The 18,914-nt window shown below is 39.9% G+C and overlaps 1 protein-coding gene across 3 annotated transcripts in view; it reads left to right on the forward strand.

Moving 5' to 3' along the window:
* LAMA1 (laminin subunit alpha 1) overlaps positions 1–18,914 on the forward strand; it is a 156,213-nt gene that overhangs the window by 19,498 nt on the left and 117,801 nt on the right. For all 3 annotated transcript variants that reach the window (XM_045187958.2, XM_045187959.2, XM_053913282.1), the window contains exons 2-3: positions 8,651–8,821; positions 9,423–9,535. In XM_045187958.2, coding sequence (XP_045043893.2) covers positions 8,651–8,821; positions 9,423–9,535 — 284 coding nt within the window. The remainder of the gene's footprint in view (positions 1–8,650; positions 8,822–9,422; positions 9,536–18,914) is intronic.

Raw genomic sequence — 18,914 nt, forward strand, 5'->3', positions numbered from 1 at the left:
GGGAACCCAGAGGTCGGCCTCACTGTGGGTTCTTGGCTTTGTGCAAGAAACAGTTCCAAGACGAGCCGGCATAGAGTGTAAAGTGAAAGAGTTTATTAGTGAAGCAGTGAGCCAGAGTGGGTCACTCCACAGACAGAGCAGCCGCTCTTTTGTGGGGCTTACTTTTTTTTATTGAAGTCATTTAATGGAAGAGGAGGGCATTCAATAAGGGGAAGGAATATTCAGGATCTCTCTGGGAAAGGGGTGAAGATTTCCCAGAAGAGCCCTGTTGGCCACTTGGTGTCCTTACATGGGCTTCCCGGTCCCACGACAGTGTCACTTAGCGTGCTAACACGTGACAGTGTGCCTACCAGGAGGCAAGGGGTTACCCAGGTGAAACCAGTCGCCATGTGGAACCAGCTGGTCTTCTGCAGGTTCTGAGCCATAAATCTGTCGAGGTTCATCTCACCATCCCTGTGACAGTCCCTGTAGCCGTTATTGGCTACCACCATTTTGCCACAGACCCTGTCTCAAAAGTAGGAAAGCGGTGTCATTTATGCTTCTATTTTAAATACACTTACTTCATCATATACAAGCATATTTGTATTGTTTTCTGGGACAAAAAAGTTTGAGACAAGTTTTGCCACATCTTGCTAATGGACTCTCAAACATATTTTAGGGGTCGGGGATGTGCTACTATAAGTAATTTCAATCTAAACCTTCCTCTGTCTTACCCCTTTCTCTTTTTCTATGTGCTCACCACCCTCAGTATTTATAGGAAATGTTCAGGCAACCTGGACAATATTGAGGTCTCACTTTTCATTTAGTTCTGCTGAGCTGGGGGCCGCTGCTGCTGCAGGCCCACCCTGTCAGGTCACTTCAGACCACATCTGAGCAAGATGTTAACTCTTGGCTTGGCCTGAGTTCCTCTCAATCACCTTCACAATCTACCTGCACCCAAAGGCCAGGAGCCTCCTGGAACTAGGTTCTTGGAAGAAGAGGTGGGGAAAGGAAACTAAAAGTCACCTGTACCATTAGGTCCTCACTCACTACATCTTCCTTACCAGCGTTCTTGATCTTTTGGTGCCCTTTGGTTAAGCTCACAAACTTATTCTCAGCATGACGCATAAAAATATATTACAGTGAAATCCAAATATATTAAAGTGGAGTGCCACCTCTGCAGGCTAGTTCCTTGTCATTTTTGAGGTTACCTCTTCAAAAGTTACCTCCTCAGAGATGCCTTCCCTTGTCAGCTTGCAGAACAATGAAAGAATATTGTGAGCCCTGGCCGGTGTGACTCAGTTGGTTGGGGCATCATCCTGTAACTGAAAGGTTGCGTGTTCGAATCCTGGTTGGCACGTGGCTAGGTTGCCAGTTTGATCCCCGGCCCTGGTGCACATGATCCATGGTCCAGGCGCTTATGAGATGCAACCGATCAACGTCTCTCCCTCTCCTTTCCCTTCCTCTCTTTAAAATCAATGAAAAAAATGTCCTCAGGTGAGGGGAAAAAAAGATTATGATTTACAAGTGTGCATTTAACTTACAGGGTTTCAACTACATACACAATGTTGCAAGACATCGACAGAAAGAGTAATATGAGAAAAAAAAAGGGAGGAAGAGAGGTTGGGAAGAGTGGCAAGTGTGAGTAGAGTAGAGCTGGCAGTCCAGCCTTCTGTGCCTTGGAGTGAGCATGAGGTGAGCCTCAGGCCTGCGTTTCCTCGAAGCCTGTCTCACGATGCACATCAGTTAGCTGAGTGTGTTTCTTCTGATTAAAGGTGGACACTTGTCTTACTCGGTGACTCTTAAATGCAAACCAACTACTTCGTCCAAAATTTAATAAGGGAAACAGAGACTCAAATATATGAAATATAACCATAAAAGTTGAATTATATTTGAGGAAATTTGTGTTAGTGATCTCTACTGGTAATATGAAAATGATAATAGCCATTATTTATTGAGCCCTTAAGATATTGTACTAGGTCTTTTACCCACATAATTTCATTTAATGATCACAAAAAATCCCTAGGCACTATGCTTCCCATTGCCTAGATAAGGAGAGTGACAGGTAAAGCCTCTTAGCTGGAAAGTGGTAGAACAAGAATTCAAACTGGGGGCAGTCTGGCTCAAAAGCCATTGTTCGTACCTCTTACCCAATACCACCTTTCAAAGGCACTACTGATTCTAATAGAATTCGTATAAAATACCTGTTTCAAATGGATATTTCTATTTTAAGCCTGGACATACATAGGTTAGATATCAAACATGCCATATTAAATAGAACTTTTACTGTTTTGAAAGAATTCCATGGCACACACACTGGTGTTGGAAAACAAGATTCAAATTTTTAAGATCTCACTGCTTTTATTCAGTGATTCATGAATCAGGCAGCATCCAATCCAACAGAAAGGAGCCTGGAGGAGCTGAACAAAATGAAAGATTGTCATAGGCAAAGGGAGCGGGAACCATGAAGTTATGCTGGGCAGGTTGGTTATTGCAAGGTTACTTTGCTTATAGAGGATGGCAAGGGTCCCTGCAGATGACCCAACTAGTGCTGGTCAGGTGATTTGTGAGTGGCTGGTTCAAGATTCCGTTTCTGGAGGAGCCAGAAAGAATTGTTTTGGTTTGGTAATGTGGGACTTTGTGTGAGCAACTCCATTTCGAGCCTGTTGTCTTGCTTTTAACACTAAGGAATAAGCAAAAGTCAAGAAACGGCCATTGCCATCAGCATAGGGGGGAAGCAAAGCAGCCTCTGAGAATTCTCTGGTTTAGGATTAAGGTTGTATGAAACATCAGTTGTTTCTCTTCTGTTCCTCTTCAAGTGGCTGCTCTGAAGAATGACTTCCAAGTAAGCAAAGAAAATAATGCCACTTTATATTTCTATTTAGTTATTTTATCCAAGAAGATCAAAGAACTACCAAATTAACTTTTTTTTTTGCCATTCTGTGCATTCACTAAATGGAGAAAAGCTATTTTTATTTTTCAAATAGTGAGAGTGAGAATGATGAGCAAATTTATCTGATAATCTATTAAAGTAAAATTCTAGAATCATAGTAGCTGAGGAAAAATGGACTCATAGAGGCACTCATTTAATTATTGAGGAACTAGAGGCTCTGAGAGACTGACCTGTCCAGATACACTGTTGGTTAGTGGCGGGACCAGGATGAGAGTCTCCATTCAGGCCCCTGGTTCTGTGCACTCGCTGGTAATCCAGGACTGTGAGAGAACATTTCTCCATTCATTTACTCATTTTCTTCATCCAGGCCCTCAACATGGGGCATTCACATGAGCCAGATGCTGACCTAGAGCAAACAGGACATGATTCTGCCCTGAAGGAACTCGCCTGTTAATCAGGAGTTGCTTTTGTTTTTTTGAAGAAGGCTAGTGAGAGGAGAAGAATTGGTGGGATACTGGTCCCCAAGTTACTGATCTCTGTATCAATGGTAAGTGCAGTGAGAGGGCACGCTGACTTAGAGCAGGACCGGAGAACGCTTATGTTAGCCTGGAGTTCAGGAAAGACTGGGGCTTAGCGTGAAGGATGGTCCGGCAATGAATGGATATGTGAAAGGGGCAAAGGAAAGGAAATTGAAATCGGTTTGAAGGGCAATGAGGAGCCGTTTAAGCATTTTAGACCTGCTCTTCTTGTCTGAGCACAGGCCCTCATATTTCTGCTTGAGTTATGCCCCCTGAGTTTCTCATTCTAGATTCTCTCCTCTAACCTATTTTTAAATTGTTGCTGCATTTAAAATATTATCCTCATCGGAATCTGTGAGTAGATGTCTGTCTTTCCCTTCTGATTGTGAGAGCCTTCGGGTTAGAATAGCCCGGCTTCTTCATCTTGCTGTCCTGGGGAGGTGCCTGACATAGTGCTTTGCACATAAGAGGTTCTCATTAGAAATTTATTGAACTTAGTCAGACTTTCTTACCTGCTTTTTATGACTCATATGACTGGTTTAGTAAATACGAATTCATACATCCTCCTAAAATTAATATCATTAGAATACCTTGAATATTATTAGAATACTTTAAAATTATGTTATCAGAATACTTTGATAGTATATCCTGGAATATTATTAAATGCTTCTAGAGCCCTGGCTGATGTGACTTAGTGGATTGGACATTGTCCAGCCAACCAAAGGGTCGCTGGTTCCATTCCAGGTCAGGCACATGCCTGGGTTGCGGCCAGTCCATGGTTGAAGGTATGCAAGAAGCAGCCGATCGATGTTTCTCTCCAACATCGATGTTCCTCTCCCTCTCTCTCTCTCTCTCCCTTCCCCTCTTTTAAAAAATAAATCAATAACTAAACTCTTCTATTTAATAAATAAATAAATAAATAAATAAATGCTTCTATTTAATAAATAAATAAATAAATAATGCCGCCTGTAGCTGTTTGAGGTGCTGTTTTTACTGTTCAATCAGGGGACTACCCTGTTTCAAAGGGCACAGGAAACAGGATCGTCTATTTCTGATACCAGTTTTCTCTAATCGCTTTACAGATACTTACATGATAGTGGGTGAGACTGGGAAAGTGAGAGTTGTGTATATGGTGAAAAATAAAGAATTTGAATGTTTTTAAACAATCACAAATTTCTGAATTGAGAAAATTTAAATTCCTGTTTCTTTTTTTCAAATTTCCCTATGGATTGAAAAAGTGGGTTTGCTTTTTTTAAGAATAAAAACTCCTTACATCAGAAGCTAATTTGATTATTCAGTCATAGAAAATATTCATAATCCTTACTTTCATGCTGAGAAAAAAATAACCTGAAATATTGCCACATACATATCCTTTAAGAATTGCAAATCGTTTTTCCCCAGAATATCACAATGATTATGGATTAGGCAAATAACATTTTGTAGAACTTGTTTTCTTCCAAAATAGAAAAAGCCTCGTTAGAAAAAACCCTGGCTTCTCTTACACACAAATGCACTAAAGCCCTGAGCCATTGGCCCTGAGTCATTTGAGACACGTTGAGAAAGAAGTTGTTGCTGTGTGCCTCAAGGCTAGTCAGCATTGTAGATACTCTCTTTTTCAGGTGGTGAAAATATTTTCTGCTGGGAAAACCCCAGAAACCTCTAAAAATGCGTTATTCAGCTATCTGGAAGTCTCTCCGCTGAAAATTGGTAATTGTGTGTAGTAGCATTCTTGTCAGCGTTATGGCAATTTTTCACCTAATAGTAATAAAGGAATTTCCAGCAGATTGATGTGGTCCTGAAATTCATTTAAGAAAACCAAATGTATTCAGGCTGTGAAGAAAGGATTTTTAAAAAGCTACTGGTGAATGAGAAGGAATTTATTTCATGCTCGGTGGAGTTTGGCGTTATGAAGTCTTTAGCTACCAGTTAAATACAGGCACAGAAAAATGATTCCATTGTGTGACCTGAATGGGGGAAACGTACAAATTAGTATTACAGTAACACTAGCTGAAGCAAACAGCGTCTCTCAATAACAATGTGTAGTCTAGTTTATTAAGTGCACAGCTATGTAATGGTAAAACTCGGTCACGTGCATCCTGCTACAGCCTCCACTCTGCCTTTGGTTTTTATGTGGAAAATCAGACTTTTGTTCTTGGTAGGTTCTTGATCCCAGTGCCCTTTCTCACCCTTTGATTTCCCATCTTCCCTCCTACTTGAAGCTCATATAGTTTCCCTTTAATTGAAATATTTTGGTTGTCTTTGAAATGGTTCCGCAACCTGAGGGACTTTTAAAAAAATTCTTCTTAAAACATGTCTTCTCCAGTGGATATTTCTAACTTTCTTTGATCCTCATGCAGATGTGGTCATGTGAAACAAGGAATAAAAATTATTCTATAACCGTGAAGAGTAAATGTAATAGGTAAGGAATAATTTAGTTTTTATTCAAATACTAGCATATCGGAGAAGAAAGATGCATTTCATTTTAGTGAAAGATAACAGATATATTTTTGAAATTTAAGTTTTTTTTTCTACACAGCCATTCTAACAAAGTAATTTTTTTAAATTAAAAGTATATTTAGAATTCCAGCAAGGTAAGGAAAGATGGAAGTTCTTTAAAACCTTTCTGGTGCAAGAACGACTTGATAGTGATTAGTACAGTAAAGATATCATTCACCAAAATTATGTTAAGTTTACATTCCTAGGGTCTGACCTCCTTTTCTCTGTGACTCAGAGCACAGACTCCTGAGTACGGAAAGCACCGTGCCCTCAGGATGCCCTGTCCCCCACTCCCCCCAATAACTCAAGGTCTCCAGGGTGGGAGGGAGCCCTGGGCAGGAAGTGGGGGGTTCTCTTGATGTGGAGCAACTTGGAGGGGGAGAATAAAGAAAAGTGGCAACATTTGTTAAGTTAACTGGTAAAGTATTTGTTGATAGAGAAATGCATTGTTAAATCAGTTCCTGTGACCTCGGTTTCTTTTCCTCGCTCCGCTAGCCTGTGGGAAGGGAATGGCAGAGCTGACTGTACTGCAAATCTAAATGCACACGTGTGACACAGAGCCTGAAAGATATCGTTTAGCTGTTTGGATAAAACACCACAGTTTAAAATCATATCGTATTTTCAATTGTTAACTCATTAGATACACTTAAACCAAATAACTAGAACACTATGGTCATAAAAAATGGAGAAAAATAGTATTTACCTCAGTACTAAATGGAATATATATCAGCTCCTGCCATTTTAGTGTTACTCCCAAGAATTACATGTCACTTTAACACGTAGATCATTCCATAAAGTGTAAGGTCTAACTCCTGGTTGATAAAAATAATAATTTGAAGAACTGCATAATTAAACATAAAGATTCATGTTTCCTCATAAAGCCTCTTTGATTAAAAAAGAAATCCTTTTGCCCTGCTGGTGTGGCTCAGTGGATTGAGCATGTGCCTGCGAATCAAAGGGTTGCTGGTTCAATTCCCAGTCAGGGCACATGCCTGGGTTGCGGGCCAGGTCCCCAGCAAGGGGCGCGTGAGAGGAAAAAAAACTTTTAAAGGAATATAATAACAATGAAAAAAACTGAGTTAAAAATGAAAATATATTTGACATATTAAACATACTATATGATGTGTCTGTTATGCTTCAAAATTAATAATGCTCTAAAATACAAATATTCAATTACTATTTTCTATTGAGAGACTAAGGGCCTATTGACTTGAATGGGGTCATTCTACTATGAGACAACTACTAATAGGTAGCTCTGTTTTATATGGGAAGCCTTTGAAAGACTACTTGATAAGTTATTACTACTTAATAAGTTATTTTTTAGATAGATAGATGCCTGGTTGGTTTTTTAGTGTAGCAACTCTTACAAAAATAACTTTTTATTTTATACATTAAATTATAATGAAGATAATTGAAAAGATTAAGCAATACTTTAAAAAATCAAAATTAAAGACATGAATTCCTTCTATATTACTAAAATTATGTTGTGGTTTTAAAAATTTTACTGGAAAAGAAATATGTCAGAAATGATATTGACTCTATATTCTTTATAAAGAAAAACTTATCTTCTGTGATCTTCGAAGATCGAGTTCTCGTAAATTAGGGAAACCCCACTCAGCTGAGACCCTGCCTCTCAGACCCTGTCTCATTTCACAGCGTCATGTAAAACGCTTCTTCAAAATCCTATACACTGTGCTTTCTGGGCCTTTGTAGAATCTCTCTGCTGTTATCCTCTTTTACCAAGACAAAGTCAAGTCTCTAAAGAACCTATCACACTTATTTTCCTTACAGTCACCCAAAAATTGTTTTCTGAATAATTTGGATCAGCTTCTTAAAGATAAAATTCACTGGAGAGAAAAGAACTGTACAAAAGCAAAGATTAATGCTGAATTGATGAGAATTTTGAAAATTGCATCTTTGTGTTCTCAAGTGTCATTCACCAACGAAAACAGGCAGAAAGAAAGAGGAGTGAGAGGAAAATATCCTAGATAATGGTAGAAATGCCCTGGGGAATACTAGCAGAGGCAAGTGGGTAGAAAAGGGACGCCCTTCTTTTGAATGAAAGGCATTTGAATTTCACTGGCATATATGTGTATTGGATCATTTGACACTTTTCTTAAAACCTATTTTTCCAACATTTTATTATGAAGCATTTCAATCAGAAAAGTGGAAAGAATTGTACAGTGAACATCTACCTTCTTGCTGAGATTCTACAATGGACGTTTTACACTCTGTGTTACCTGTCTGACTCTGTACCCATCTCTATTGATGCATCCATCCAGCTTATTTTCTGATGCATTTCAACGTGAGTTGAAGGATTGAGTACACTTCACTCCTAAACTCTTCAGCATTTACATCAACATTTGTTATGACTCTTTTTAATTGTTTGAGGTAAAATTCACACATAGTGGAACACACCAATCTACCCAAGTCTCACCCATTCTATGATTTTTCACAACTGCCTCTGCCTGTGCAGTCCAAACCTTTATCAAAATATAGAACATAATGTTACCCCAGCAAGTTCCCTTGCGTCCCTTCGAGGTCAGCCCCACCCTCTGTCACTACTGTTCAGGGGTTTTGTTTGAGTTTTTCTTCTCCTAGAATTTCATATAGATGAAATCACTGTACCACTGCTCTTGTGTAAGACTTCCTTCACTCTGTGCGTAGACTTACAATCTCTTTTTGATTCCCCTGCAAAGTGATACGCAGTAATTTCCTTTGTGCTTCAAGTGGCTGAGCTGATTTGGGGAATTTTTACTTCCAGGCCTGTTCCCTGCCATTCTCAATCTTGCCAGCAATGCTCACATCATCACCAATGCCACCTGTGGTGAGCAGGGGCCCGAGATGTTCTGCAAACTTGTGGAGCACGTGCCCGGTCGACCTGTGCGGAACCCCCAGTGCCGGGTCTGTGACGGCAACAGCGCCAACCCCAAAGGCAAGTGTTGCTTCTTCTATTTGGAAGTACCTGTGGGAACTAATACTTTTTGCGACGATTATGAAGACTTTTATCAGGAAGTCATGAACAATGGAATGCGTTCACCTTCACTGCTGCTCACTTCCACTAGCGTACAGTTTAGAAGTTAAAACAATTTAGACCAAAAGCTGAAAAGTTCACAAGTTTTTAGTTTATTTCCTTCCTTCCTTCTTTCCTTCATTTCTTTTTTAATAATTTTTAAATTGCAGTCAATATGCCATATTATATTAGTTTCAGCCACTATGGAAAACAGTATGAGGTTTCTCAAAAGTTTAAAAATATGCCTATCATATGACCCAGAAATTCCACTTCTCATTATTGATCTGAAGAAATTCAAAACACTAATCTGAACAGGCATATGCCTATGTTCATTGCAGCATTATTTGCAATATTTAATATGGAAGCAACCTAAGTGCCCATCAATAGACTAATGGGTAAAGAAGTTGTGGTACATATATACAACAGAATATTGCAGAGCCATAAAAAAGAATGAAGTCTTGCTATTTATGACAATGTGGATGGACCTGGAGGATATTATGTTTTTGTTTTTTTTTTTTAACAGAACGCCATCCAATATCAAATGCAATAGATGGTACCAATAACTGGTGGCAAAGTCCCAGTATTCAAAATGGGAGAGAATATCACTGGGTCACAATCACTCTGGACTTAAGACAGGTAGGTAAGGCAAGAAGCACTGAAGAATTTCTGTGGGTTGCTGAGTTACAGTCTGATGACCTTTGGGAAAGTCTCCCTTGTTTCTTGCTGTGTTTACATTCTGTTCTCATTGTTTCTCCACCAGGTGAAGTTCAGCAATATACAGAACTAGTGCATGGTAACCTTGTTTGACACAATTCTCTCATTCTCAGAATTCTTTGAGAAAATGAGTGAAATGGTTTCCATGGGGTTTGATGTTCGTAGAAGCCGCATCAGTAGGCACCTTCATTTGTTCAGGATCCCGTGTCAGGCTCGCACTAGATGTCAACAGACACATTGGGAATCGTGCGGATATACCAAATTCATGCATTTTCTGCCTTTCAAACTTATTATCTTGCTACTATCACTGTGCAAAGTTATTTCAGCAAATAAGGCTTAGAAACAAAGGGGATAGTGTTAAGCCCCTTGAGCATGCCTCACCCTTGTCCTGCTGTCTGTGAGGGCCTCGAAAAAAGTGGAGTTGTTCGGTACCACCGTGACCAGGTCTTCAGATTGAGTTGGGAAAGGCAAGGTATAATTGGCTCAGGCCACAATTGCATCCTCTTGATTTGCTTCAAGACTACATAGTAGAATGGAGAAAAATATGGTATGGGCCTTGTTTGCCCCAGAATTCCTGGGAATGAGAAAAAAATCTGAATGGAAGGGATGAAAAAGAAAGATGGCAGCTATTGTCACAATTTCTGATTTCAGTAATTGCATAATATGCCTATTTATCTTCATTCAGTTACTTTGTGTTAGAACTCTCCAACATCGTGTGAAATAACAGTTGAGACAAATAGTTGAAATGTGCACTATAGCATTGAAATAGGAATTTTGGAGATTTAGTGACAAATTATTATAATTCTTTGAATAAATGATAGTTTTAAAATGGGCAAGATTTTAAGGAGAAGACAAGACAGTACTGTGTATATTCATGAGCAAGGAACTGTTGATCTCCCATAATAACAGTAGACAAGGTAACAACCAACGTGTATGTCTCAGGAGACATTTTTCCACGTTTAGGTTCAAAGTATTATGTAAGTAAAATATTACTCCTGATGATTTGCAGCTATGTGTCCTGAATTAATGCGTCATGCCTTAAAATTTTCAAACCCACCTAAGAAAAAGGGAGAAGAACTTCCTTTTCCCCCCGAACTTTGTTTTTATTTCAGTGGGAAGGATGCTTCTACAGGAGATTTTGATTTTCCCATCACCTTTTCAATTTATTTTTCTTCTTTAAGGGAAAAGGTATAACCATTTTCAGCATTGGAAATGTAATATTATGTGAGTTTGGCCAAAGTAACAGCTAGACGTTACTTTGTTAAACAACTAGAAAAGGAACAGAATCACAGAAATGGAGATCATATGGAGGGTTATCAGTGGGGAGGGGAAGGGGGATAATAGGGGGAAAGGTACAGGGAATAAGAAGCAGAAATGATAGGTTCAAAATAGACAGGGGGATGTTAAAAATGGTATAAGAAATGGAGAAGCCAAAGAACTTATATGTATGATCCATGGACATGACCTGAGTGGGGAGAATGCAGGTGGAAGAGGGGTGTGCAGGGTTGAGGGGAATAAAGGGGGAAAAGTGGGACAATTGTAATAGCATAATCAATAAAATATATTTTTAAAAAGTGCATTATTCTTACATATGAGCAGATCTTTCCCAGATGCATTTATTTCTTGAACCTTTGTATTATGGATATTTTTGATAATGCAGAAAACATATTACTGTGGTATGCATATACCCACCCCTGCAGTTCATAGATTTTTAAACATTGTTTTATCTTTCTGAACACTTTTCAAGTTAAATGCAGTCATTGTGGCATTGCACCAATACGACATTTTTCGTATCTTCCAAAAACAGGACTTTCGTTCTGAATAGGCACCATGACATTAGCGCCTCTAACAAAATTGACAGTGATTTCCCAACTACTTCTGCATCCACACCCAGTCTTCCCAGTTTACCCACCCATGTCTCTTGTAGCTTGTTCTTCTTCCAACCAGCACACAATAAGGAACATGCATTGCATTTGATTGTAATCCTTCTCAAATCTCTTTTAATCTGAATTGTCTTCCAATATTTTAAAAAATAATACTTACTTTTTGAACAGACTAGGCCAGTTGTGCTGGAGAATATCCCAGATTCTGGGTTTGTTGGATTGTTTCATCATGGTTTTGTTAACATGTTCTTATACCCTTTATTTCCTAGAAACTAAAATCAGCTGCAAAGACTTGGTGACATTCCAGTTAAATGGCTACCTCTAGTGCATCCAGGCGCGGTTGTCCCTCTCACAGTGAGGCCAAATTTGAGTCCTTATAGGTATTGACAGCCGCATCTCTTCCTTATCAAGTTATCTCCTTCTCCTCCCACAGGTCACCCTTGTTTCTTAGGTCTCACTGACACGACACTCAGATCTACGTGCGGCCACACCTTCTGATGACTTTTCCCTCTGTTGAAATCTGTGCATTTCCCTGTCAAGCCAGCGGTTAAGCAGCTACTAGTTCATTTCTAGATTATGTACTCCTCAAAGGCAGAGACTGCAGATGTGTTCTTCCTCTTCCTCCCCCTCTTCCTTCTATGTCCTTTCCTTTCCCTGTTAATGTTTGCTGAGGGTTGTCTTGTTCACTCTCACGCACACAGGCGTTGGCAGAGGTGAGGCACTGAGTAAGGAGCTGCTGTGTCAATAAACGCTTTTTCTTCACATTCCCTCCTCTTTTTTGTTTACCACCTGATTAAAAGCTGATGATCAACAGACTTCTTTGTTTCACTCCTATAAAAATGTGAAATTAAATATAGACTTCTAAAGTAAAATTAGACAGACCCGAGGAGAATTGCAGACGTAACAACTTCATGTTGTAAATGTGTTCACGAACCTTAGTAAGCCTGTAAGATTCTGAGGTTTATGACCAAATCAGTCACTTTCATTCTGTGTTGGCAAATGCTGAAGACGTTGATTCTATTCTTGATTCTCTAGTCCAACTGATCGTGCTGCTGAAATTATGGCATTTTTTAGCCTCTGTGGGTAATGTTTGGCTACCTGAAAGATAAACTGAAGAAAAGACAAAAGTGGTGTTATCAGAATGTCAGTAAACATTGTGTGGTTTGTAATAAGATTTAACTATAGAGTGTTTACTTTAGTAACATATTACAAGAGGAATGATTAGATTTATTTCTTTACTTTTCAAAATAGTGCCTGCTATTCATTTCTTACATTGATTCACAAGATTTTAAAATTAAGGCTGTTGGATATTTAGTGATATCTTACGTTTGTAAAAATCTATGAGGACTGAATGAGTGTGGTATTTTTGTTTTAAAAAAAACAAAGCTGAAGAGTCTCCTTAACGATCATAAAACTAACATATGTGTGGGTGGTCTCCAGTAATAAACTGTTCCTTGCGCTCCCTTCGGCAGCACTAGACCTTAAAAAGGAAGCAAATTCTGATACTTGCAACACATGGGTAAATCTTGAAAATATGCTAAGTGAAATAAGCCAGAAACAATGACAAATTCTGTGTAACTCCACTTATATGAAGTACTAGAACAGTTGTACCCGCAGAGGCAGACATTGGAATGGTGGTTGCCAGGGACTGAGGGGAGGAGGAATAAGGGGTTATTTTTCATGGGGGCAGAGTTTCAGTTTGGGAAGATGAACAACTTCTGGCGGTCAGTGATGGTGATGGCTGCACAACTGTGAATTACTCAATGCCACTGAACTGTGCACTTAAAATGGCTAAAGTAGGATTTCTGTGTTATATATATTTTACCACAATTTTTTAAAGTTAACATACTATGAAATGCATGCTCTTATATATCAGCCAGGGGCCAATCAGGAAAGCAGAAACCACACCAGGTATTTAAAGGGGCATTTCTAGATGAGGAACTGGTTAAACAGTGTTGGAGAAGTGGAAAGGAGTACCAAGGTGACTCAGAGATAGTAAATTCTGATGGGAAATTTAGGGAGGTGATTGGGGTCATTTGCACCTAGAGGCTGGGAGGAGGATGTCCCACCTCTGAGCTATGAAGAGGAGGCTCATTTGGGGAGTGTGGGGAGGCTGGAGACTGCAGTCAAATGCTGTAGCCAGGGTGAAGGGCACCCACAGGAACAGCAGGTACCCAGAGAGGAGTAATCCCTCCTCCAGCCTTTCAACCCCCTGCTAGCGCCTCCCCTCAGAGTCCCACAAATCAATACACAAAGGTAGATCTGCAGTTATTTGCAACCAACACAAATACCATCTTCTCAGTAGGTGACACTTGTACCAGTGCAGTGACATAAACACAGAGACACAGCTGTAAAATCCTGGAGCAGAATTTTGTTACAAAGGAATTTCTTATATATATATACATGTATATATATACACACACATATATACACATGTACATCGTACCTGTATACATACATATATACATATACATATATATATATACATATATATATATATATGGGGGGGCACCACCCGCAGGGCCCCCCAGCCGCCACAGATGAGAATAAGTCTACCAAGACATGATCTGCTTGGGGAGGAAAGGTGGCCGATCTCTCAAAGGAGAAGGGCCAAGAGCCTTTTCCTCAATGGGCTTTTATTAGGTTCAATTTGCACAGGAATACAGGTAAAGCTCATCAATTATTGTCAGGCAGTAAGGGTCAAACAATAGATAACATATAAAGAACTTTGAGGGCTTATTCTGAGTCAGGGTCAGTTAGTTAACGGGCTGTAAGACTTTGTGAAACAAACTCATTTCAGGCCGTGGACCCTTATCATTTAAGCTGAGGGTATAAACAAAGCAGGTTTCACAGGATTTTATGCAGTCTTTCTTAGGCCTGATCTCTCTGGGGAGTCCGCCCTTTCCAGCACAGAACTGCACCGCCCTCTGTCATTGTTTCAGGCTTAAGTCCGGCAGGGGAAGTACGGCAGCCAAGAGATTAGGAGACTTCTTGCAGACAGAATGAGGACTCAGGCTATGTCAAAGCCGAGGGTGAGGGTCCGTCACCCCCTTTTTCTATAGCCCTCTGAGTCCTTCCCTGTGGGCCTTGTTCGTGGTCGTGCTTGTCTTAGGTCATTCCTCCCTTAAGAAATCTTACCCGTCATTGGCTAACTGGTCAGGCTCAGGGCCGAGCAGGGTAAAGTGAAGTGGGCAGAGGTGGCACCCCTGCCAGGGAGATAAGCTTTGTCTCCTTAATGGCTTATGGTCCCAAGGTCTCTGACTCAGCCTTAACCATGGGGGTTTACAGCTTCTGAAACCAGGCAGGGCAGTTCCCAACATATATATGTATATGTGTACATATATATGTATACATACACTGAATAGGCTTATATTAAGTTTTTAGATAAACTTTGGAAGGAAAATGCAAAATTTAGAATTCTTATGGTGAAATCACGGACTGATTTCTGACGCATCGACTAGGTGTCCTTGGATCTCAGCTGAGAGACTGCCATAGGCTGACACCTTGGTGCTGTGACTTTAAGAAGGATGGTGATGGAGAATAAGTAATAGCAGTTCTATTTATATGTATATAAATGTGTTATCCCTTTGGGTTTTCTGGTGGAGATGTATAAAGTGTGGTGGGGTGATATGCTTTTCTAAGCTACAAGTAGAATGCCATAGCGTTAAGAATGAAGGGTGGCTCCTAGTCCAGCACCTGACAAATTCCTCAGGCCAAATAAATGTTTCCTTTCCTTCTGCCATGTTTGTAATCCACAAATGACTTTGAAGTCCCAAAGGTCTTCTGATGTCATCAAGGGAAACTTTAAACAAGACCTTGATATAACCTAATTGAAATTAATTAAGAAGTGTAACTAAGCAGAATTTGAGAAAATAAATTCATAAGTCAATTCTGTTTTTTCTGGTTAGAAAAGTGGGTTCATGGTAGAAATATACATAGAGGGTACATATAAGTGTAAAGAGGTGAAAAACTTAGAGTTTCTTCATTCTGAAACAACCACTAATAATTTTGACACCTTACTTTTAGACTTCTGTGTGCCTTTCTGTGTGTTCAGTAATGTCGTGGTGTGATTTACTGTGGGCCAGACCCCGTGCTCAGCACTCAATCGGAATTACGACACTGAATAGCCATACTCACCCTGTGAACGTGGTTGTATTATTGTCTCCTCTTGACAAATGACAAAACTGAAACAGAGAGTTTCTGACATAAATGCCATGATGTTAAATAAAACATCAGGAGACAAACATGTAGGTCATCTGTATCAGCTGAAGGGTGATACCGCCCAGCGATGCAGACCGAGCCCAGGCTCTGGAGCTCCCAACTCGCTCACGTGTAATGACTTACTGAGATCCAAGAGCCTGGGCTCGGTCTGCATCGCGGGGCGGTATCACCCCTTCAGCTGATATAGATGACCTACGTGTTTGTGTCCTGATGTTTTCTTTAACATTACAGCATGAGCATTTCCAAATATAATTAAAATACATTATCAATAATTTTTAAAGTTGTATCAATATTCTTCTATATGGCTTACCCATCATTTGTATAAGAATTCCCATACAGGACATTTTGGCATTGTTTTTTGTTTTTGTTTTCTGTATGTAATAATTTAACAGTGAAAAAAATTGATCTCATAAGTATGTCAATTAAGTATTGCAATGAATACGTATCAATTTTAAGGTTCATATTGCAAGTTTGTGGTTAGTTTTGTTTTGAGTATTCCTTTAAAAAAGAATGTTTATTGCCTGTATTGTATATGAATCTACACATACACGTTGTATACAAATATGTAAATACAATGTATCTATTGAGAAATCTGTATATAGTATAGAGATTATGTAGTATATAGAACTTAGGATAATACAGAATTTAGTAATATAGTGTTATAGAATTACATATAGTATATGACCTATATATGGCATATAGAACCTACATATATATATGAATACACAATCTATATGTTATATATTCATACACAATTCATATATACAAATGGTCCCAAACTTATGATCATTTGACTTATAATACTTCAAATTAAAATGATGTGAAAGATAAAGATATTCATAATAAGTCACATGAGATATTCAACACCTTATTATAAAATAGGTTTTGTGTGCCCTGGCTGGTGTGGCTCAGTTGGTCGGAGCATCGACCTGTACACGGAGAGGTCATGGGTTTGATTCCTGGTCAGGGCTCGTGCCTGGGTTAAGGGAGTCAATCAGTCCATGTTTCTCTCTCACATCGATGTGTTTTACCCTCTCTCCCTCCCTCCCTCCCCCTCCCTCTAAAATCAATAAGCATGTCCTCGGGTGAGGGTTAAAGAAATAGGCTTTGTGTTTCATGAATTTGCCTAACTGTGGGCTGATGTGATTGATGTGATGTGGTTGTTTCAGGTAGGCTGGGATAAGCTATGATGTTTTGTAGGTTAGGTGCATTAAACACATTTTCCACTTAATGATATTTGCAACTTACAATGGTCTCTGGTGACAAAATCTCATCATAAGTTGGGGAGCATCTACATAGGAATCTGTACATGTACATGCATAAGTATAGGTTGTAGCTGCTCCATAGCATTTTTTCCCATACCCATGTTATTTCATCCGCTTTCCTCATCAGTCCCGGAACACAGATGGTCGCCTCTGTGGAGGCAAGGAGATTGCAGCACTGGCTCTTTCTACACAGTGTCACAGCGTCACACCTCATTTACTCCCGGTCTCCTACCATTGCTTCCCTTACATTACGATTTTATAGGAAGACGGGCAGGAGCTGTTTCAGCTTCCTCCTAGAAATCGGGAGCGTTCAGATTCTTCCTACACCCCTCCCCGTATTCTCTTTGCCCACTGTCACATTGTAGCTCAGCGGGTCCTTTTCCCCGGTGGTTGAGGCAGACCATTAGCCCTTGGCCTTGCGTTTGCTGGGGGTGCTACGCAACCTGTGATTTTGGCCAACATACAGAAAAATAAGTCAGTGTTTTGCATTCTCTTCTAAAAAATGTTTAAACCTGGGTGAAAATTTCACTGGGTGTGGTCAGATATATGAGTAAAAATTTGCAGTGTTCCTTTAGAAGACTAAATATATTATGTAAAAAAGGAAACGTTTTTCTATGGCATTGAAAAGAAAGCTGCCTTTTGAAGAACCGCTTTGTTTTCTGGGTAGGTTTAATTAGGAAGTGGCACTTTGTTGTGGGAACATTATCACAGAAGGGCCTTTGTTTTATGCAAACCTTTAAACAAGAGCTGCTTGTTTGCTGGGTTTTATAAAACCTCATTAATTTGAATCTGTTGTTTTTCCCCCCAAATTTCTGAAAAATTGATCAGAAGCAGATTGAAGTTTATTATTGTACTGTCCAAATAGACAGTGTTTGCTAAGCACACTGACGGAGTAAACGAAAAGAACAGGCAAATTTCACATTCTTTAGGCTGAAAATCTTGAAAGCTTTTTAAGACCAGGATTGCATGTAAATTGGAGCTTCTCATTACGAATGAGTCTTGGCTGTTTCTTAAAGGAGGCCAGGCCGAGACCCTTCCTGGGAACTGTGGTGGCAGTTGCTTTTCCTGTGTACTTGTATTTATTCAAAATGATTCTTTTAATTTTCTATTACTTTATACTGACCTCAGCCAGTTTAAAATATTAAGTTTCTCTTGAATTTGTTTGGCATAATGAGTGGATCAGAAGAAATCTTAAGCTCATTATAATGATTTGGAAGTAAGGGACACTAATTTCTTGTCCTTCAGATAATTTTATCTCTTTTGTCCTGTTCTCTGTGAAGCTGCTATTCCCACAGTAACATCTTTCTCTTGTTTGCACATATTTGTTACCTCATTTTATTTTCTCATACACAGCTTCTCCTCCGATTGTTTACCTCTGTGTAAGAAATCACTGCAAACCTCCATGGCTTAGAACAATAACATTCATTTTATATCCCTCCAGGTTTCTGTGGGTCAGACTTTGAGGAAAGGCTTGATTGAGTGGGTGTGTCCCCAGTGAGGCTGCAGTCCACGGGGGCTGACAGTGGAACTGCTGGGGATGGGTGCGAGGGCCACGAGGGCTGGTCAGGCCGTCTCTGTGTGGTCCCTCCAGTGGGCTGGTGGCTCTTCACAGAATGTAAATGGCTTTTATGGCAGTTCACGGCTCCAGCATGAATGAGGCAGAGAAAGAGGCAGAGGTCTTGTTCCCTGCAGAGTGGACCTGCAGTCACACAGCGTCACTTCTGTGCTCTGTGGGCCACTCAGTCACTGAAGCCAGCAGAGATGCAAGCGGAGGAAACAAGAAGCAACTCCAGCCTGTCCATGGGAGGAGGGACAGAGTCTGAGACCTTTTCTAAAGCTCCCCCGCCTCAAACTTTTGAAAAGGTCTTCCTCTGAGAGAATTCTTCTGGCAGCCTTCTGAAGCTTATCTTGTAGGTGCCACACCTTTAGGTG

Source organism: Desmodus rotundus, chromosome 10 (genome assembly GCF_022682495.2).
Source record: "Desmodus rotundus isolate HL8 chromosome 10, HLdesRot8A.1, whole genome shotgun sequence".
Classification (NCBI taxonomy): Eukaryota; Metazoa; Chordata; class Mammalia; order Chiroptera; family Phyllostomidae; genus Desmodus; species Desmodus rotundus.